At 48.5% G+C, this 22,108-nt stretch overlaps 4 protein-coding genes across 5 annotated transcripts; all 4 read right to left on the minus strand.

Moving 5' to 3' along the window:
• Window positions 1-5,235: 5,235 nt before the first annotated feature.
• LOC100841345 (poly(A)-specific ribonuclease PARN-like) lies at window positions 5,236-9,519 on the minus strand. 2 transcript variants are annotated; one of them, XM_003572191.4, is made up of 9 exons: window positions 9,101-9,519; window positions 8,339-8,469; window positions 8,080-8,262; window positions 7,885-7,997; window positions 7,424-7,540; window positions 7,214-7,328; window positions 6,923-7,138; window positions 5,704-6,741; window positions 5,236-5,594 (listed from the first exon to the last, which is right to left on the minus strand). In XM_003572191.4, exons 1-8 carry the CDS (start codon window positions 9,376-9,378, stop codon window positions 6,104-6,106), a joined length of 1,791 nt encoding a protein of 596 aa, XP_003572239.1. In that variant the 5' UTR covers window positions 9,379-9,519; the 3' UTR covers window positions 5,236-5,594; window positions 5,704-6,103. The 2 variants fall into 2 exon arrangements, with proteins under 2 accessions (XP_003572239.1, XP_024317809.1); XM_024462041.1 differs by having other exon boundaries at window positions 8,339-8,576; window positions 9,101-9,220.
• A 270-nt stretch (window positions 9,520-9,789) lies between these two features.
• LOC100834940 (temperature-induced lipocalin-1) lies at window positions 9,790-10,894 on the minus strand. Its single transcript, XM_003574495.4, has 2 exons — window positions 10,374-10,894; window positions 9,790-10,258 (listed from the first exon to the last, which is right to left on the minus strand). The coding sequence occupies exons 1-2, from the start codon at window positions 10,743-10,745 to the stop codon at window positions 10,076-10,078; spliced, it is 555 nt and encodes a 184-aa protein (XP_003574543.1). The 5' UTR covers window positions 10,746-10,894; the 3' UTR covers window positions 9,790-10,075.
• Window positions 10,895-11,654: 760 nt separating this feature from the next.
• On the minus strand, window positions 11,655-13,646 carry LOC100835864 (uncharacterized protein At2g39795, mitochondrial). Its single transcript, XM_003574498.4, has 2 exons — window positions 13,022-13,646; window positions 11,655-12,195 (listed from the first exon to the last, which is right to left on the minus strand). Exons 1-2 carry the CDS (start codon window positions 13,546-13,548, stop codon window positions 12,036-12,038), a joined length of 687 nt encoding a protein of 228 aa, XP_003574546.1. The 5' UTR covers window positions 13,549-13,646; the 3' UTR covers window positions 11,655-12,035.
• Window positions 13,647-17,294: 3,648 nt separating this feature from the next.
• LOC100835247 lies at window positions 17,295-18,923 on the minus strand. Its single transcript, XM_003574496.4, has one exon. It carries the CDS (start codon window positions 18,809-18,811, stop codon window positions 17,561-17,563), a length of 1,251 nt encoding a protein of 416 aa, XP_003574544.1. The 5' UTR covers window positions 18,812-18,923; the 3' UTR covers window positions 17,295-17,560.
• Between the last annotated feature and the right edge of the window lie 3,185 nt (window positions 18,924-22,108).

The following is a 22,108-nucleotide window of genomic DNA, read 5'->3' on the forward strand; positions in this document are numbered from 1 at the left end:
CAATTGGCATGTGTCTTTTCCAAATCTCTTTCCACAATGTTTGTTTTTTGCAAGTTAGTGTTCGTTGTTGTGAAGCTGAAGATGAAAATAACCGCTGAATGAAAATGTGGTCGCAAGGCCCGTAACCGATAAAAGGAATTGTTTCAGGCCGGCGGATGTGGGACCATTTGTCCTTTAGGCATTGACAATTGGACCCAACTTTCTTGTTCCTCCGGTGCTCTTGTAATAGGTCTCCGCCTCTTCATTGCTCAGAAGATACGTCTGACCGCGTCAGAGATACCAGCAGGCAACTCACCTCATGGCCGTGAGGCCGGTAATAGATAAAAAATACAATTTTGCTATTTCTAAGCTCTATTTATAACTCGATACTAACAACCTCTGATCCAATTACTGAGATTTGTGCAACATTCACAAGTACAATTGAGAAAAAAAAATCTTAATCGAATGACTGTACTCGTCTATTGAGAAATAACTATCTCTAACTCAACAAAAAAAAATTTTAGTGGAACAGCCGAAGCTTTATTAGCTAGAAAAGTTCATAGGGATACAAATACTGGCTGGTGGATGATCCAACCAGACATAACGTACAGCCTCAAAAGACGTTGCTAGTCGAGCTAATCTATGAGCTTCTCCATTTGCTTCACGTCGTTCGTGATCAAAGATGGTCTCCCGTAGCTGTAACTTCCTCGTCGCAATACCTCGAATGATCAGTGCATGCGGTCCAAACTGCTTCTCACCATTGATCTCCTTAATAACATTCAAAAAATCCGAAGCAATCTTAATTCGTTGGGCCTTAATATCAACCGCCAGAGAGATGGCTTCATCACAAGCATGAGACTCCAAGATTTCAGAATTTGACAAACCGTCGAAGACCACCGCAGAAGCACCAATGTATAAACCATTTTCATTCCGACACACGGTCGCTATCGCTCCCTTTGGCAGGCCCATAGCAACAGCAGCATCAACATTAATCTTGTGAAGCCCCGCTGGAGGGGGGATCCACTTCAGAATAGAGGAACTAACCGAAGGAACTCTTCCAGGGGCGGCATTCTTGGCAAAACCCAACTCTTCAATATATTTGTTAATGAAAGCATGAGTTGATAACGGGCTTTGAAACTCCCCTTCATGAATCGCTCTCCGCCGCGCATACCAAATGGCCCAGAGAGTAACCAAAACTTCCACAAAATCTTGCTGGTTCAAAGTGTGGCAAAGAGACATAAGCCAAAGCTTCGGATCATCTCTTTCATCACCATAAAGAGGCAAGATCACATCATCATCACGCAGAGACCATACAGACTTGGCCATGTTGCAATCAAGCAAGGAGTGCCGCCAAGAATCAGTCGCTGCATTGCACAGCGAACACACCGACGAAGTGGCCATCTGACGCCTCGCCCGTTCCTGGCCCGTGGGCAGCGAGGCACACGCCAATCTCCAAGCAAAAATACGCAACTTGGATGGAACACAGACACCCGACAACTTTTTCCACTCCTTCTCCCGATCTTCTCCATTAGATCCTTCAGCAGAATGCTCCAGCCAGGTAGTTCGATGGTGCTTAATTTCGATCATCATTTTGTATGCAGATCTTACTGAAAAAAATCCGGACTTCTCGTAATGCCACGCCCAAAAGTCTGGCTGACGGACAGAGCTAATCGGGACTTGCCTGACTGCCTCAACATCCATCGGTAGCAGATGTGACCTCAAAGATTCCACATTCCAGGTCCTTGTCGAAGAACAAATTAATTCGGACACAGCAACCGGTGGCGTCGATGACAAAGAGCCAAAAGGCCTCAGTTTAAAATCTCGCGGGATCCAATTATCATGCCAAATAGATGTGGTCACACCATCCCCAATCCGTCTAATCAGGCCCATCTTCAACATCTCTTTCCCGTCGCATAGTGACCGCCAAACCTGCGAAGGATGACTTCCAAGCTCCGCCTCCAACAAACTGGAATTAGGGAAATAACGTGCTTTCAGAATACGAGCACCGAGCGAAGACGCATCCTGCAAGAGCCGCCAAACTTGACGGGCAAGCAAAGCAAAGTTAAAAATTTCAATATCTCGAAACCCTAATCCTCCTTTATATTTTGGCATTGTCATTGAGTCCCATGACACCCAAGCCGTTTTTCTTTCTCCTTTCTTGCTGCCCCACCAAAACTTTCGGATCAAAGAAGTAATGTGTTGACACAGCCCACGCGAAAGCTTAAACACAGCCATAGAGTACGTTGGGATTGCTTGAACAACGGACTTAATAAGTATTTCCTTTCCACCAGACGACAAAGATTTTTCCATCCATCCTTGAAGCCGTTTCCAAACTCGGTCCTTGAGATAACCGAACGCACCATTTTTCGATCTCCCAACATCAGAGGGCAAGCCCAAATATTTTTCCTTGAGAGTTTCGGTTTCAACATTAAGAATCCCCTTCACTGCAGTACGGATACCAGCTGGGCAGCCCTTCCCAAAGAAAATCGAGGACTTCTCCGCATTAATACGCTGGCCGGAAGCGTGACAGTAAACGATCAACAGATTGGACAAAGTCGTAGCTTCAACAGTAGTAGCCTTCCCAAAAAGAAGGGAGTCATCCACAAAGAGCAAATGATTCACCTGAGGAGCTGAACTAGTAATTCTGATGCCACCCAATTCTCCAACTAGTCGGGCTTCCTTCAACAAACAGGACAGACCCTCGGCAGCTAATAAAAAGAGATATGGCGACAGAGGATCTTCTTGTCTAATACCTCGAGAAGGACGAAGCTCCCGAGTAATCCCACCATTGAAGAGGACTGAGAAAGCAACCGTTCGGACACCACGCATAACAGCATCAATAAATCTCGGGGAAATTCCCAAACGGTGCATCATAGCTTCAAGATAGTCCCACTCCACCCGGTCATAGGCTTTCATCATATCAAGTTTCAAAGCAAAATGGGCATTAGTCTTGCTCTTATTCCCCTTCATGAAATGCAAACACTCATAAGCCGTGATGACATTGTCTGTGACAAGACGACCAGGAACAAATGCCGATTGTTCTTCGGAAATAATCTCAGGGAGGATCTGCTTCAATCTATTAGCAAGTACTTTGGATGCAATTTTAAACACCACATTGCACAAGCTAATTGGACGAAACTGAGACAGAGATGTAGGGTTTAGTACCTTAGGAATAATAACGATGAACGTCTTATTTATCTCCTCAGCTAAATCCTCACCCTTGAGAATACGAAGCACAATCTTTGTGATCTCTTCACCACATAGATGCCAGTACTTTTGGAAAAAGGGAGCAGGAAACCCGTCCGGACCCAGAGCCTTGGTCGGGAACATTTGAAATAGCGCAATTTTAACTTCATCGACACTATATGGTGCATTGAGGATTGAGTTCATGGCGCCCGTGACTTTACAAGGTACATGAGATAAAACCTCCTCCTTGCCAATAACTCCTTCCGACTGATATAAGTTTTCATAGAAGGCCACAATCATCTCCTCCAGCCCAGCTGGATCTTCGCACAGCGTACCATTAGCTCAAACTAGCAGATCAACGCGATTTTTCTTAAGGCGGTGATTTGCTTTTTGATGAAAAAAACGTGTGTTACGATCTCCCTCTGCTAACCACTGCACCCTGGCCTGCTGCCTCCACATCACCTCTTCCCGAAAACTGAGCTCAACAATGCATTGCTCCACCTTCTTCCCCTCATAGCTCGGCCCAACACGGCCAGACTCTCCCCTAAGCTCCTGGAGCTTCCTCCATAGCTCCCTCAATTCCTTTCGGACTGCACCAAAAGTACTAGTACCCCAGCTCACCATTGAACTCGCTGCATCACGTAGCTTAGCAACCAGGTCGCCCACTCTAGCAGCCTTGTCCGGCCCCCATGCATCATGAAGTACAGTGCCAAAATCCTCATGCCTCTCCCACATGAGCTCGTACCTAAACGGCCTTTCCCTACCAATCCGCCCGTTGTGAACCTCCATTTCATTCAACAACAAAATTGGTGAGTGATTCAACTTTGCTGCTACCAGATGACGCACTAACGCAAACGAGAAAAGGTTATTCTGCACTCGGCAATAAGCGTTATTCTGCACACGGCGCTCGAACGTCCAGTCTAAGCCAATGTAGCCCAGGTCACATAACTCACACGCATCGACAGCCTCCCGAAACAAATTAATCTGGGCCATGTCTCGCTGATTCGGGCCGAATTGCTCCTCCCGCCTCAGAACTTCATTAAATACACACCCATGGGAGAGAGCAATCTGCCTTCAAGAAGCGCATCATGTCCCAAGTTTTATAACGTAAACTTCTATTTGCTTCTCCATACTAGCAGGTCATCCTCCACACATCCTTCCCCGGTTCATGTACTTCCATATCAATATGATACTTCAAGAAATTTCTCAACACCAAAGACACTGTATTCTTCCAGTAAACACATAAACCACCGTTCCAACCAGAACTTCCGACACCAAAAGCATGATTAAAACCTAACGTACCAGCCAAACCTTCCACTCGATACTTTGCGATCCGTGTCTCCACCACACAAAGGATCAACGGCGCATTCTCCCGCACAAGCATGCGCAACTCATGCACTGTTGCGGGATCGCCAAGTCCGCGACAGTTCCAGCACAGAATACTCATTGGAGCTGGCGATCCTCAACAAAGGAGATCGTCGACGCAGATTTTTCACCGGAAGATTTATCTTTCTTCATCTTCTTCTGCTCCCCTCACCGCTAGGAACTAACAGGAGAGATACCCAGCAGGGACTCAAAATAGAATTGAAGTTTAACCAGGATACGACCCAAAGTCGGAGGTGGACTCACCGTCGGGAATCGACGGGAGAAAAAAGGACTCACCGCCGGAGATCGACGGGAGTAGGTGGCGGCGGCTCTCAGATCACCATGACGGCTAGGTCTGGAGCGCTGCTGCTCCCCGTTTGAGAGTCTGCTTGATCTCGGCTCTAACTCAACAAATAACACTCCCTAAAAGAAAACCGTTTCAAGCTTGAGTTTTCGTTCCAATTCCTGCGACGAAACGATCGCTAGCCCTGTTGGCGTGAGAAAGGCAGCACGACATCGGTCACGAAACGGCATTTTTTTGCACAAGTGCACACGCGTGTAATGGGCACGATATCATGCCAACCTCGAGTGCTTGCAAGCCAATGACAGGAACCAGAGGACAGGAGTAGCATTGCGTTGCAGGAGCATTATTAAAGCGCGCATTATTCTTTCCCCGTGAGAAAATGCCTCTACGTATTCTCGACGTGCATCGAAAGGGGACTTTTAATATTGCTCTCGTTCACAACGTTATGATACGGGTCAGAGACTGCCGACCGAATGCCCATGTGGTTAGGCAGGAGCGCGATGGCTAGTGTTCACAATGTCTGGCTGACTGCGGGGCGAAGGCTCCAAATTCGGCCTGAATTTGCCGATTTTGCAAGTGCGGCTACCGCAAGAGTATACGGAGCCAGCTAACGCTACACCAATCTCTTACGCGTTATCCCATTTCGAAGAATCCCTATACCGTCAAGGCCGGCGTGTCATCCGTCACTAAAATAGGAGATTAACTGATTGCACAAGTACGCCCTTCGGAATATCAACCATTCATCCACGTGCTGTGCAAGCTGCAGAAAAAGGGGGAAGCCTGTGTCAGTTGAATACTTGCAGTCTTGCATTGCTTCCTGTTGCCGTCAACTGGAAGTGGAGAAGTGGTCATCTTTGAAATGAAATTACCTCAATTTCAAGGCTGGGTTAACAATTTGGGCTAAAAATCTTCTGCCACCGTTCCATAAAAATAGACAGCCCTTCATCTGTCGATGATTTGTTGTCCGCCACATGGGTCATGTAAGTCATGTTCTCATCAGAGGGATATGGAAGACGGGTAGCTCACCAAAAATCCAAGAAATGCTGACCGGTTTGATCAGGTGTAGAAGCTCAACTCAAATATGCACATGGAGTGTGAGACAAATAAAATAAAGTTTCACCTGGAGTAAACCTCGCATGTCCTGGGCAAAAATAGTCAAACAAGCAAGCTTCCACTTCTTGATTTACCTTGTCTGATATGACTGCTATCTGTGAGGTGTTCTCATTAATCTGCTATGACTTGAACAAAATCTTAGGGTCATATAATGTTCTAGCATTCCAGATACTCCTTTATATCTAGCATCAATGAACTATTCCAGTATATCTCAGAGGTACCATGCCCAGAAAGCGCTGAAGTAGCTTGCTCTGATGAAACAGCCTCCAGGGCCTCGGCTAAATCCGAATCCCAAAGTCCTAACCTGCAAACCTTCCAGTAGACATCAAAACCTGCAGCTTTCAGACCTTCCGAGAAGAAATTATTCAGTGAGGGACTCTCCGAGCTAATCTCCCTTAGTAATTCCATTGGAGTATCAGAACTGCGAAATATCAGAACGGAGCAAGTCTTATCCAACAATCTTAGCTCAAAATCGTTTGAGAAGACGTGATGTAATCTTGTAAGGAGATATCTCAGTTCTTTGGCAGATGTCTTCCTAAAGCCCCACAAGAAAATAACACTGTCAGTGCTCACTGTCCTTGTGATATCTGGCTCCTTAGTGCAGTCAACATCATCAGATTCTCCGGCCATACAACCAGGATAAAAGATGTTACAGAAATCTTCAACTGTGTGATGCTGCTCACCAGATTGAGATTGATGCTTGGGACTGATTTTAAGTAACATACTTAGTTTAGCAAATAATTTTGTAATTCTTAGAACATTTTCTCCACCTTTTGTGACACTGTTGGTACCATCTGTACAAACAGAGAAAGCGAGTTAAGCATTATGATGAATTAGATGATGTATGCAACAACACAATGATCACACTAATTGTCAATAATATACTCCAATTCTTAAAATATGATGAACATGGAGAAAACTCCATCGTTTATTAACATGATGTGTCAAGTGTGTTACTGTTAACTGGAACTATACCTTGCTGTGGTATTTCTATTTCCATTGGCACAAAGTACTGTCTTTGTAAGTAACTCAGAGCCGCTTGTATATTCTTCGCATTTCTCAAAGGGCCAATTTCTCGCCACAAATGGCCAACGTCAACAACGCTAGAGAAAACCATCCTCAAGGAACACGTAAATTCATGCATGTTTGGCGGAAGAGGCCCAATAAATTTGGTGTGTATCATTGTAAGGTCTGAGAAAGAAAAAAAAGAAGTTATCATATGTTAGAAATGAAAGATCGATAGAATGTTAGTGATGATCAACCTACCATTCAAGCAATTGTATGATATGATTGGTTTCTGTGAAGATGATAGCAGATCAATAACTTCTCGAAATCCACGAAACTTCACACTATGTTCATCTTCCAATTTTTGGATATCCATCTAAAAATGAGTTTCAGAAGAAAAGAAAAGGATCCTGGTTAAGTTGACGCCATTTAGTTACAACGTGATGGTGTTGCCAATTCATAGATACAAACCAGGAGAAGATTCTTATCCTCTTCAGAACTAGTAAAGATCACACGCACTGCCCTAGACATCCCAGCTTTATCCGGAACAACAAGAGGTACAAGGTCATCAGAGACACGATTTATTGTCTGCAGTATAGCTCAATAAAGTCAAATATTGAAATACAATTTGATTTTGCGGATTAAACAGTCGAATGGAGTAACACTTGCAATTTTATATATTTCATATGTTTCACACCATATGGTGAGCATATACAAGTCAGGCCCTGCTAAGAGCATGTCATATATTTTGAGTTCTTCAATTCTTACCAGATACTGGAAGTTGAAGGCTTGCAGCCCCAACACCAGAGTAAAACAAAATTAGAGGATGAGTAAGCCAATATATTATGTTTTTCCTTTAAGGAGTCTAACTACGTCAAGAAAATGAATTTTCATTTTTGGATAAACCATCAAATGTAAGTGGAAAACCGCACCTCCAAAACCAGTTGAACTTGGCGATCACTGCAAACATCAATGCTCATACTGGGCCTTGAACCATATGATTCACCGCCCAAAATTAGTTTCCTAAGGGAATTGACTAAAGAACCTGCAGAGTAAGAATTTATATTAGGAAACATCTATTTAGAGGTTGAGCAAAGCCTTACTATTATTTATCTAAAGTAACCTACCATCAGCTGTTTTACTTGGCTCTGCATATCCTTTTCGCCAATGCTGAATTCTTGACTTAATTCTAGTTGTAAAAACTGAATCGGCAACAGTTGTGCTTGGTGATGGGGATGGCTGGCGAAGATGAGGGATAAAGATCTTTTGCCTTGCCAAGGATTCTTGCACCCTTGATAGATAAGATATACCTGCCAATATATTCACCAGGGAATTAAACTCTCTATCAAATAACCCAACTTGCTAGGTGCATGGTATAGCACTCACCATCATAAATGCACATATTGAAATCAAAACCATCACGGGCCATGGATGAAAAGTAAGATGTTTGGCAGGAGAAACTATAAGAAGGCATTCCAAGCTGTAACTCATCTCTGGGAAACAAATGAAAATTGTACCTGTACAACCAAAAGACCCGCAGGAGCATCAGCAATGATGAGGGAATTGAAAATTTTAATACACTGGAGCACAGAAACAGAGCAAGCATATTCCTCAAAAGGAAGACCTGGAGTAATATGAAAGAATCGTGAACCCAAAGTGTAGAACTACATAAACATTTACGAGCAATAAACACAGATGGATGATGTTATAGCAGACATACTGAACTATGCATAACAGAACATCAACCAATGAGTATTCTTAAGGAGTAGCGTAAGCAACAGAGTTTAGTATGATAAAACTGAAAATAGATTCTGCTGGCAAGCTTGATATTTTCCAAGCAACTTTATCGTTCTTGCAAGATGCCTGATGAGAGTTCAGTATGTCATTAACCACTGATCAGTTGCATTTCGTACTGTTGAGGGTTCAAAGGAGCAGCAACGTTTCGCTTATGCGCATAATGTGGTTAATGAGATGCCTCAATGAGCATATAAAACATATGCCGATGAGGCACCGCTCAGTTTGCCCAGCATACTAACTAAACTATATTACCATTTGTTCATGCGCACAAGATGTTCGACGGAGTGACATGCCACAAATCCTACTTGTCAATGCTTCTCAAGGAAGAGTGCGAGTGAGAGAGCTTCTTACGGGTAGGCAACGACGGTGGAATGGGAGGTGGCGTCGAAGCGGAATGGGCAGACGGCGATGTGGAGAGGCTGGAAGGACTCGGCAGCGAGTTTGGCCTTCAGGTACGCCGTCTCGGCGGTGTCAACCGGAAGCGCGCGTCGCCACCCGGTGGGGGCGCCCGTCTTCAGCGCCGCGACGGCTACGTAGTCGCACTCCTTCAGGTGAGCCGCCAGCTCTTGCAGCGCCTCCGGGAAGTTCCGCTTGGTCACCTGCTTCGCGGCTGCGCGTGCGGCAGCCATTGGCAGTGGAACCGGTGGCGGAACTCAGCAACTATGCGCAGTCCGCGGCGAACCGGGGAAGAGACAGTGCAGGGGCGAGGGGGCGGCGCGGAGAGATCGACAGCTGCGGCGGCCGGCGGGTATCGGTAGGGGTCAGCTCGGATGGGCCGCAGAGGGGCTGTACCAAGTTGGGCTGTATCTCAATTGGGCTGTACGAAGTTCTCGAGAAAAGAGTTTTGCAAAAAAGGAAAAAAAAGAGTTAGATGTACGAGATAGTCGGGCTGTTGGAAGCATGAATCGGTGCATACTTTGGAATTCATATCTTCTCTTGTAAATTTGTAATCTGTAATGGTTGTGATCGTCCTTCTGTTGTTGCAAAACGAAAAACAAAAGTTTTGCGGTGATAATAACCAGCAAGATAAGAGCAGTACAGGTACATCACAATCAAGATCTCGCTCCACAGATTCTTCAGCAAAGCATCATACAGTTCCAAGACCAACAAGGCAAACTTGCCGGACAAACACATTCAAACGTTCAAAGATTCACATTCTCTGCATCGGCAGCGAGCCGGCGAACAGACTAGATTGAACTGAAGCAGTACTGTACACGGCAAACTGGAACACTTTTCCTAAGAAGAAAAAAGCAAACTGGAACACCAGATGTGTTTCCCTTCGCTTCACGTCCGGCGCACCAAATGCGGCTACCATAGATAGCTCTCCTACTTGCCAAACAGAGATTTGATCCACCACAGCCCACCGTCCCGGGGGGTCTCCTGGCTCTCCGGCGGCGGGTCCGGGTGCGCCGTCCTGCGAAGCTTGCTGACGTCGTACCCTTCCTCCTTCGCCCTCTCCACCAGCTCGTTGTACACGCCCTCGTCCATCTGCGCTTGCCTGCACAAGATCTACGCGTAGACGCAAACCACAGAGATTAGTAAATTGGTTATCAACAGACCGGCAGTTAATTCGAAGGAGAAATCAAACAAAAAATCTGAATAATCCGGCGGAAGTACTACATACCCATAGGTAGTTCCTGGAGGGCTGGCCGACGAGCGCGTACTGGTAGCCTTCGTCGACGTGGAGCACCCAGTAGTCGCCGACGACGGGGAAGACGGGGAGGAAAGGGGGCACGTAGAACTTGACCTTGAGCTTGGCCTCGTCGGCGGCGGGGTCGGCGCGGTAGGCGGTGCCCTCGATGTGGCCGCGGCGGCCGTCGGTCCACGTCTCGTTGAGCACCTTGACGGTGCCGTCGGGGCAGAGCGTGTAGGTGGCGCGCGTGTTGGCGCCGCCCTTGGGCTGGAACCTGGACGGGAAGCACGCGATCTCGTACCACCGGCCCATGTACCGCTCCAGGTCGAGGTTCCGCACCACCTTCATCGTCGCGCCGTCCATGGCGTCGTCGTGCGTGGGGTTCCTGGTGGAGGAGGAGGGGAGGAAGCGAAGGTCGGAAGGTGGCGTGGGTTTAGGGGAGGAGGCGATATGGATCGATGCAGAGAAGACGACCAGAGGGGGTAGTTGGATAGAGATGGTACCATGGAGGCAATTAAAGGAGGGTACGGGAGACGTGGAGAGCTGTGGGCGATACGTTTGGAACCTTGCCGTTGAGTGCTGTGGGTTGCGGCTTCTGGGCCGGATTGTCGACAACGCAAATCGGTGTGGAGAATACTGGAGTCAAAAGAAGTTCGTACCTTCCCAAGAAGAGACGCTTGATTTCGGCCTGCTCTCTTGCCACAGAACGTTCGCGAAGATATTTCGACTGAAATCATTCTTTCTTCGAGAAACCGGCAGGGCACTGCCACTTAATTAGAAAAGCAGAAAGTCACATTTATACAATTTACAAAGTAAAAAACACCACAGTTTAAGAAAAAAAAACGGAATTTAGAAGGAATCAACATTCGCTCCTTAGTCTGTACACACAACTCAATAATGAATATCTGGCTTTCGTTTAAGTATTCACATGCAATCTTAACAGCCAGGCAGTGATTTCGCTCTTGCGTTGGATGGTTTTCCAGTTCCAGTCCTGTCAGTTTCAACTTGACAAATATCCTTGTCCACAATGGTTAGACTTCCTACATAACTGGAAGTTCTTGAATAATCACCACAAGCTCTTAGAGAAACTATAATCTAAAAACATGTAATTCTAGAAATTAGTGTTTTCCCTTTTCAACCAATCAGATTTTTTTATTTGGTTGCTAAGCTTTAGCTGATCATAGTTTCTTGTTTTAAATCGACAGTTACACAAAAACACAAAAATAGATTAAAGAACATACCCTGGCATAACCTTGAACCATACAAATAACAGAAATCAACATCTGTATGAAGTAAATGCAGTGACTCCTCCCCAGATATCATTGAACCCTACAAATATAACAGAAATCGAAACCTGTAGGAAGGTAGATACAGTGACTCCATAGAGTAAACATGAATCAAAGCAGATGCTCTTTTCTTTCAAAGTTCCTAGTTATAGACAGAGCACAGGAGATTAACATGCTGTTTTTTCATGATTAACATGGTTCTCAGCTGTGGGATGTTGATGACTGAGTATGGGGACACCGTACCCCGCAGTTTGCACATCTAGCAACAACAAAAACCGCTCTACCGAGAGTGACAAAATCAATCACTCAAAGATGATGATCATTGGACTAATATTTGCAACACATCAAAGTGTCTAGCAGATGTCATCTATTTCTTGAGATAGCACTCAACATTCCTCAACCACCGGACAAGTTCTGTCTGCTCCTTGTTTTCCATGTATGAGTGTAGGAATTCTGCAAGCTCATCATTCACTCCTCTCTGCTCCAAGTAATCTCGCACCGCACCTTGCATCTCCTCATCTAACTCCCTGATAATTGGTTAAACCAGGCTAGTTATCAGTATAAGCACCAGCAAGCTAAGAAAGCAACAAACTCAAAGGATGGATCATAATGTTGAGCACTACAATGTAGTAAATGAAAGAACCAAGTCCAAACCAACATAGCACCAGCCACCAGTTGGCAAACAAGAACAGTTATGTTGAAATAAATAATTTGACGGGAAAGAAAAGACCGGATTCGTGAAAGTTTACTAGTGCTAAGATTGATGCATCAATGTGTATTTAATCTTTCAAAGAATCTAAGGAGCCACAATTGTCAATCTCACAAATAAGGTACTTGGGCTACGGCAGAAGACATGCATCACTGCATCCACAAACAAATTTGATCAAAGTTCCCAACACAGAACTGGGACTGAAAGGAAGTTCATTCCGAACCACTAGTAGAGGCATTCCATCTGTTACATGATTAACTCTCCAGACTCTAGTCAGTTAGTCATCACAAGTAGAGGCATTACATCTGTTACATGATTAGCTCTCCAGACTCCGGTCAGTTAGTCATCACTAATAGAGGCATGAGGTTGCCCGGGTTAAGGAGAGCCTGACTAAAAACAATCTTTGTTAGAGACTTGGAGACTTAGAGCCAGCTTACGAAACACTCTGTTGTTATACTCTCAACTCTAGATGACACCCCAAGAGTAGCGTTGAATGACTCTACCTCTGTGGATGCCCTAAATTCGGGAGCCAGAAATCCATTCTGGTTTGGATTTAATCATTCATTGAGCTTATACTGAATCAAAGCGTCGATATAACTGCAGTATGCAATATATTTTCATTGAGATCCTAAACGCTAGGTCACCTGAACTGACGGCCCATGTACTGTTGTTCCGGCGCCGGTGCGCCGCGGCGGACGGGGTAAACCCTCTCCACATCCATCTCCTCGGGCCACGCCGAGCACTCGAAGTGAAGCGCCATGTCAGGCCGGGTGGTCTTGGAGACCTCGACGTGCACGCTGATGTGCATCCTGGGAGGCCCGCCGCCGTCGGCGACCGCGCCCGAGCGGGTGGGCGCCACGGCGCCGTCGACCATGGTGGCATCCACCCTGACCTCCTCCTCCTCCCCGCCGCCGCCCTCGGCGGCAGAGAACGCGCGGCGCAGGCGGATCCACTGCTCGCCTGGGCGGTCGTCCACGGTGAACGGAGCGGCGGAGGGCGGCAGCGGCGGGGCGGGCTCGGGGCGGCAGGAGGAGATCTCGGAACGGAGGGAGCGGAGGAGGCGGTCGAGGAACGCGGAGCGCCGCATGTCGGCCATGTACTGCCGCGACGGGAGGAGGCGAGGAGGGAGCGTCGTCAGGTGGTGCCGAAGGTGGAGAAGCCGCCGGGCCATGGCGATTGGCGAAGAGGTGCTGCTCGTCGAACCCGGACGCCGCCGGTATGCGGGATTTTGGGAGGGTTTTGGAGAAGACTCACAGTCACAGCCTCACAGGTCACAGGTCGCACTCCCTGACTCACGGGCTCACGGCCTGCAACGCAAAGCGTCTCCTTTAGGACTATTGGGCTTTTTACCCTTCCGGTTCGGAGGGCAGGACAGCCCACTAGCCCACAGACTAGTTCAATTATGATTGGCTGGCCACGTTTCCACCTGCAACTCCGTACTTCTATTACTCGCGAAAACTCTCAAAAAAAAAACTCGCGAAAGCACACCAGAGCACCCCTTCTATTCACACCACACGTCAGAATCCCCGCGTATACACCACACGTCAGGAATAGAAATGATGAGAAGTTAAAATGTTCCCGCAAAAAAAAAGAGAAGTTAAAAGGGTGACCGAAATGACACACCATATACATGAAAGTATCAAGTATGAACACCAAATTTTAAACCCTGATGAATAAAATCATGAGGAAATTGCATGCCAGATCCTCAAACTTCGCAGTCATGTTCAGTTTCTTCCATTAACTTGCAAACTTGAAAAACGAGACCTTGAATTTGACAAATTGGTTCATTTTAGTCCAAATCAACGAATTCATGATTAATTTAGCTACGCTGGCAACTAACGTAGACATGGCTGGCATAAGGAGTCATTTTTGCAAATTTTCAGGCGATGGAGTATTCCGTTTAACCCCATGAAGAGTTAGGTCTCGTATCCGGTCCACAAAGCCAAATCCTTCAAAGTCTTGAACCGATGGTTCAGAAGCGCCACCAACTGCTTCGTCGTATAGTAGTCAACACCACCGCCACCGTCGCCTCCCCCGTTCCCTTGGCCGCCACCGATCACGAGAACGTCGCCGCTGTAGGGCCAAAGTGGGTTCACCGGCGAGGGAGGCGACTCTACCATGTCCTAGCCCCACAGGATAAGAGCATATCGTGGCCACAGGGAGGATAGTCAGAGGATAAGAAAGGGTATTTTGTGAAAATACCGCAGTTGTCAGCTCCTCCAAGCGAGGGCTAGACCATGGGTTCGACACCTAACTCTTCCAAAGGGTTAAAATGGAAGATTCCATCGCCCAAATATTCGCGAAAAGAACCCGTCCGAGCCAATCATGTCCACATTAGCTACCAACATGGCCAAATTTAGCCCGAATTCGTCGATTTGGACTAAAATGAACCGGCATGCCAAGTTTAAGGTCTCGTTTTCCAAGTTTGCAAGTTAATGGATGGAACTTAATTTACCTGCCATGTTTAAGGACTCGACATGCAATTTCCTCTAAAATCATTGTACATCGTTCAGAGTCCTGATAGTAACTTCCACTCAGCGTCAATGCAGCTATACATGCCTCCACGACTACTGTTTTTCCTCTCCTTTTGTTTTTCTTCCGTACAATTTTTCTTTCTCCAGCCAAACAAAGGAATTAGTTTTAACCTTAGTGGGTGCTGTTGTGCACCGGCAACTTTGCTAACCCGGCAAAGGCGATTCTTAGGAAGCCATAAAGTGTAACTTTTGAAAACCATTCGAGCTAACACCATTAAAGATCATGTGGCGGTGTCGCAAGGTTTTTATGGCCCTCTTCACCTCTCAACTATGACTCTGGTAAAACGGTTCAAAACCTTAATATATGTGGTGACCTTGCATCAATGTTTATGCCTTCTCCCATTTTCCTTTGCGAGAGTCTACAAGGAAGACGAAGAGCGGGAGAAAAGGTGATGGCAAGTCCAAAAGGAGCTCGACATCTTGCAGTGATAAATCACCTCGTTAGGTTTCAAATAGAGATGCAAACAAGATCCCGTAAATGGCAAAATTCTAGTTCAATAGTTTCAACCCAACCGTGTTAAACAAGGCAACTTTACAGCCCCGATTTGTTCGATTGTGACCTCCAAAAATCATCGCTCTAACTCCACCTTAAAATTCGAAAAGCACAAAACATGGGACAATTCATATGGTTGATTCATATGAACTCTGAAGATTTCTATTCTTTAGGACTATTGTTTACATAATTTGTTTGATTTTGTCGCATTCGCAGCTACACAAAAATTCAATGGACTATTCTGCATGACTGCATGTAACTTCAATGGAAACAAATGAATGAGTTGAAACCTCATGAAAACTTTCTATTTTTGTCCATTACCAATATGGCAAATACTTAACTCTCCAATAGAAAATTTCTGCTTTTTGTTTCTGACGACGCAATCAAGAGAATTTTTATTACACATTATTGTGTTATAAATTCCGCAAGATTGAACATGCTCTGAGGTCTGCTTTTATAGGAAAAAAAATATTTTTCCTTTTTTGAAGAAACATGAAAACGAACAAACGCGCGCAGCCCGACGCCTGTCGTTGTGCAACCGCACAAGCCACGCCAGTACGCCACACATCGCACACACACCTGCCGTGCATGCCCGGGATTCAGCAACAATGCCGGCTTGCTTTTCCCTTCCGTGCCGCCGCAAGCAACCCAACCCAACCCAAACCGTGCCGTCGCGTCCCTGCCGATGCCGACGATGACGCGCTCGAGGACGGAAACGGCCGATCGAGTCCAACGTAACAAGGGAAACGCCCGCCTGCACCTGCAGCTGGCGCCTACTACACACATACGGATATACCGAAGCAAGCCACGGGTCACAATGCGCCTGCCGTGTGCCTGCGCTGTGCCGGCCCGGCCTCCACCTATCAAACGCAACGTCAGAACCAAGAGAGACTCGAACCAGGACCCCGGCCGTGCCCCGTGCTGCCGCGACCGGACCCCTCGCCCGATCGAGCTGGGGCCTGGGGCATTGCGGCAAACGGCTGGAAAGCACGTCGCTACGTGCGGAAATTGCTTGCGTCCAAGCTTTCGTGGTCCCGTTCCAACCTGGAGCTGGAAGTCCAGTAGGCACAAGGTCTCCTGGAGTCCTGGTAGTACAGCTCCTACTTCCTCGGCTCGTCTGGCTCCCGAGAAAAAGGGCCCTATCTACTCTCGTACAGGGCCAGAAAACACAACTCCGGCTGTATTGCTGGGAATGCACATGCCAAAACAACGCTGACTTGCCCTTCTACGGAAACCCAAGCCAACATACTGGCCGGGATTGGGTTGAGTGACTTTCGTGGCAAGCTAGTCGGGCACTTACTCCAGCTCCTAACAGTAGCAGCCCTCCTAAAGATAGCGACGATTCGGGGTCAACTATTCCGGTATTAATAGGGGTACTCCATTCCAGACGACATGCTGCGGCCATCGCTCGATTAAAAACCGCCGAGTGGGGGATGACCACAACGAGTCATGCCATTCTGTAGCCCGAAAGAAAAGCAAGCAGGACGAGGACTCTTGACTGCTGCGAGATGCTTCCAGTCGCGCCAAACCGGGAAATTCCGCTGCCGTGCTTCTAGTTGCAGCTAGCTAACCTCGATCAGCTGCAGTGTCACTGTGCCAAAGTCTTGGCCGTTTGCATTGCTGGCTTAACTGGCAAAGAGAACAAGAAAAATACTTAAACGATGCTGCTAATGATGATGGCACATTACTAATCGAGGACCGGAGGTCATCATTTGAATATCACAATCATAACGACCGTGTTTTCTTTAGCTAACGCGTATGATTAAGGATTAGACTGATTGGCTGACTGCTGCTGCTGCTGAAACAGCTGAAGTGATTGACAGGTTCGGCTTCGAGCTAGCGACAATAGACATTCAACATGCGTATGGTGCTAGCAAACTCATGTTCAAATGTACTCAATGTGAATCATAATCAAGAAACGCAAATTTTGCTTCTCCTTTCGAATGCGAAGAATGGTATAGATACCAGACACTAGCTGTTCGTTTCACTTAGCTATCACTACTGGAATTAATCTAAAGATCAATTCGATCCCACAAGGCAAACTACACAAGAGAATTTGCAACTCACAACAACAATCCGCCAATCCCAACCACCAGCAAAATTTTGAAGAGAAACGAACCACACAACCAATCCGAACAGTATCGCCGCCGGCGCCGCTAGCTCTTCCAAGCGTAGATCAGCAGCGAGAAGCCGTCGCCCCGCTGCATCTCGGCCTCCTCGGGGCTGGCCCAGTCCATCACCGTCGAGCTGCTTGCCCACGACGCCGTCGACGAGGCCACGGACGCTGACGACGACGAGCTCGCCATGGCCAGCCTCCGCCCTCTCCCCTTCTTCTTCCTCTCCCCGTTGCTGCCGGTCTCGCTCCAGTCCCTTCGGCCCCACCGCTCGAAGTAGCCTCTCCACATGCCCTTGTTTCTGCTCGACGAGTCCTTGTCGAGGAGATCCTTCCCCTCTTCCGCTTCGCCGCCGTCGCCACCGCCGACCTCGAAACGGAAGACGAACACCGCGTGCGCTTGTGCAGCTGTGTCCGCGGTTGTTGGCGGCGGCTCGCGCTGGGGGAAGAGCCAGTTGTGGAGGTCCCAGGAGACCTGGACCCGGTCGCCGCCGCCGAGGTCGACCCGCTCGCTGCCGCGGAACTTCCAGCGGAGCCGGCGCACGTGGAGCACGCGCTCGCCGTCGATGGAGACGGACAACCCCACGTCCGCCCGTTCCTTCTCCCTGCTGACGCTGTCCTTGCCGCGGCTGCGGGACACGAGATCCATGGAGATCTCCCGCTCCCTGCCCCGGACGTTGACCCAGGTCCTGTGGCCGCGGCCCTCTCCGGCGTCGCGCATGGCGACGTGCTCGCGCCGGGAGAGGAGCACAGAGCGCGGGCCCGGCGGCGGCCTCCGAGCCCGGGTCTTGCGGTACGCCGCGTCGGGCAAATCCCCCGCGGCTAGGACCATCTGGCCGTCGACCACGACGGCGACGAAGAACCCGGAGGAGGGCTCCGGGGACCCGGAGGCCGGGAAGCGGGCACGGGTAAGGTCCCACGCGAGGTCGACGCGGCGGTCGCCGCCCGCGGCGAACCGCCTGGACCCGCGGCGCCGCCAGAGGAGCCAGGGGCGGACGCGGAAGGCGAGGGTCTCTTCGTCCGGGTCGTCGCCGAAGCAGACAGCGGCGGCGCTGGAGGAGGCGGCGGGCGAGGAGCCCGGGGTGGGCGGGCACGAGAGGCGGAGGACGGCGCGGAGCGAGAGGCCGAGCGAGGTGCGGGACCAGGAGAGCGCGACGAGGCCGAGGTGGGTCTCGTAGACGGAGGTCGCCAGGCTGGGCCCCGCCGCGGAGGACGCGGACGCGGACGCGAGCGGAGCAGCGGCCGCCGCCGCTGCCGGCGCGCAGCGGAAGCAAGCCGCGATCGCGCCCGGCATCCTCGGCGCCGGCGAGATGTGTGGGCGCGCGAGAATCCAAGGCGTGGGCGTGCGTGCGGGAGCGGTTAACCCAAGGAAGGAAGGAGAGTGGGGGATAGTGGACTAGTGGTGCGCTGGGTCGGGCTGGCGTTTTTGTTGCGTTGCGTCGGGATAAATATTTCTCCTCCTATTGGATCAGGGAGAAAATGGAAAAGGTCCCACATGGCTGCGAGCGGACTGTTGTGTACGTGTGGGCCGGTGGGTACCCTAGGTGTCATTTTTATTCCCTAAAGAAAAGGTAGGAGGAGTATCATTTTTGGGATAGTTACCAGTTTCCTAGTTTAGACGAAGAGGCCCAGCTGTCAACCAGCCTAGGACGTTCGCAGTATGCCAAATGTTAAATTTCCTCTCTTTCTAGGCCTAAGATTTGATTTCCTAATAAGGATCGCACGCAAGGATCCAAGTTCTTCATGGTTGTGCAGATTCAGTTTGACGAATTTTTCTGTAGTCTTGAGCAGTTCGAGCCATGGCGTGAGAGGTTGCTGGCACACAAAGGAAATAATATTCTATCGCTTGCACGGATTTGGCACTGGAGCAGCTACTTGCTCCGGTTCCAAAAAAATTGGTTTTGGCACCGGCTTCACGGTGGATGAGTGGGGTGCTAAATGCTAAATTTGCAATTTGGCATCCCTATTTGTCACACATTGTGGAGGCCCTTAGCACGAGTACGGTGCGAAGGGCGGATAATCCTATGGGTATTTCCAACTGAACCCGAGTCGCGTCCTTCTTCGCCAACCTTCGAGCGTTCAGTAAATTTAACAAAACCATATTTTTTGGCGGTGTCACGTTTAACGAAAAATCATCCGCAGAACCACATTTTATGTGTGTCAAGTTGTCTCACTTATGCCGAAAACGCTTTTGTTGGTGGTTTTGGTCGAATCCTTACCGGTGGGGCCATATGTCGGTCACCATGGCATCACCGCCCCCCCCCCCCCCACCCACCCACCCACCCCTTCTCCTTCTCACGTCTGGAAAACACGTTGAAATTGGTCTTCTCCATGCGGATCTGAGAAACCTGGTTCATGGCGGCGGCCATGGAGTTCGATCATGAGCTTGGGTCAGGTGCAGGCGTCAGCTGCTACGGCAAGCAGCGTCGGTGGCGAGCTTGGGCGACGGCTGCGGCGACGGCGGCGAGCCTGGGGGACGGCCATGGCGCAGGCGGCGGTGCAGGGTCGGCTGCGGAGGCGAGCGACGACGGCGGCAAGCTTGGGTGACGGCCATGGTGCAGGCGGCGGTGCAGGCATCGGCTGCGGAGGCGAGCGGAGACGATGGCGAGCTTGGACGGTGGCGCGGCGGCGGGCTTGTGCTTCAGATTTCTTCCTTGTTAATTGATGGCTAATTGATGTTGGGCAGATTTTTTCTGAAATTTTGTGCCAATTGATGGTTAAAATCTTGCGCTAATTGATGGGTCAGGCCATACTCGTTGCTTGCTAATTGATGGCTAATTGATTTTACGCTAATTTCCGATTATACGGTTATTAATGCGGGATAATGGGTCGGGTTTGGGTCGGCGCTGACATGGCAACTGACATGTGGGCCCCATCGGCTAGGGATTGAGCAAAACCACCAACATAAGCGGTTTTCGAGGAAGTGATACAACTTGACAAAAAAATATGGTTTTTCGGACGGCTTGTGTTAACTGTGGCTCCACGACACAACTGCCCCAAAAAGTGTGACTCTAAACAATAAGCCGTAAGACCGTCAACAAGCAGAGTTAGCGCAAAATTCATAAAGTAATTGTTTTGACGAAAATAGCCCCCAGTTATTTAAAGTTTGGTGAAAAACAACCTCGGTAGGAAATAAGATTTTTTTATAGTTTTGGGAAATAAGATAAAACTTATTTTCTATAGTTTCGGGAAATAAGATTTTTTTTTTGGTGAAAGTCTTTGTTCTAATTCATGTGTTTTTTTATGGAAGATGGACGATCAGGCTCAGCGACTCAGAAGTTGCCGTAGTCAGGTCCTTTTTCTAATAGCATCTGATCTTTTCTAATAAGAGTACTATACACTTGATTTTAAACATAATGATTTTTATCAGATATTTATTGGTCACAACTCACAAGCACGGCGGCCACACAGACGCGCTGTGCTCGGAAAAAAGCAAAATGCACTTTCGTCTCGAGTTGGAAGGATGACTGAAGGAGTGACTACATGACTGATACGGAAACTGTCGAAGAGTTGTGGTCAAAGTTGGTCCTGATCGAGGTTGGACGACCCAGGAGGACCAACGAGGGACGGCCGTGTATACCTACCTACCCTTCACCCCCTCTTTTCGACAAGTTTGAAGGCCAAAATGACTCGAAGATCCTTCGCAAAGTCCCGTCCTTCGCAAGTTCGCAGTGTGATTCGAGTCAGTCATGTGTTAGCATACCCATCAGTCCCGTTTGAACAAGCCCCCAACGAGGCAGCTAGCTGTACGTACGTCGGTACGTGCGTCCAGGGCCCCCCGGGCACCGTGAATTCGAGTTGTACGTACGTACGTGGTGGCGCTCAGCATCCGTAATGAATTGGGCGGTTGTCAACTTGTCATAGCTCATGTCGAGGAACGTGGAGGACAGCTTCCTTGACCAGTGGCCACTTTTATGCCCGGGCGAAGGATGGCACGGCATGACGGCACCCGGGGCAACCGGTCTCATGGTAATGGCTCCTTATTACGTGGGGGCAGAGAGAACGGAATATTGGAGGCAAGACGATGTAATTAGCATTCGTCGGGTCGTCGGATAGCCTCTCCTCGCCTCCGCTCGATCGATCCACTCCTCCTGGCCGTCCTGATGCCCCTCCTCGTCCTGCTGCCGCCGTATGCCGTCACCTGCGAGCGAGTTCAGGTACCAGCTTTCTAAAGTGTAGTCCCCTGCCCAAGACCCCCACCTTATTCTTTCTCTACATATTGCCTGCAAATGGCAGACCTATCAAACCTTCTCTACTGAAAATGCATTTTCAACGTGTATAGTTTGCAGGGAAACACCGTTGATCCAGCGTGCATTAAGACTTGGATCTGAACATCGGACTGAGCAATTGGATTTGGGCAACGTAGCACATGCATATTATGTGTTAAATAGGTGAAAGTTTCCATATGATCTTTTTGTTGTAACACCCAACGGTTTATATCGGCTTAGATCTAAGTCATCAAACTCCATGAATGGTCTAGATTGAGCAATGATCGACCAAATCCATTAAAATTAGACCGAACTTCATTGGAATTTATGTTACTCCGTACTACATTCTTCCAAACATACAAGTCTAATACGGAATCTTATAC

This window comes from Brachypodium distachyon, chromosome 3 (assembly GCF_000005505.3).
Source record: "Brachypodium distachyon strain Bd21 chromosome 3, Brachypodium_distachyon_v3.0, whole genome shotgun sequence".
Classification (NCBI taxonomy): Eukaryota; Viridiplantae; Streptophyta; class Magnoliopsida; order Poales; family Poaceae; genus Brachypodium; species Brachypodium distachyon.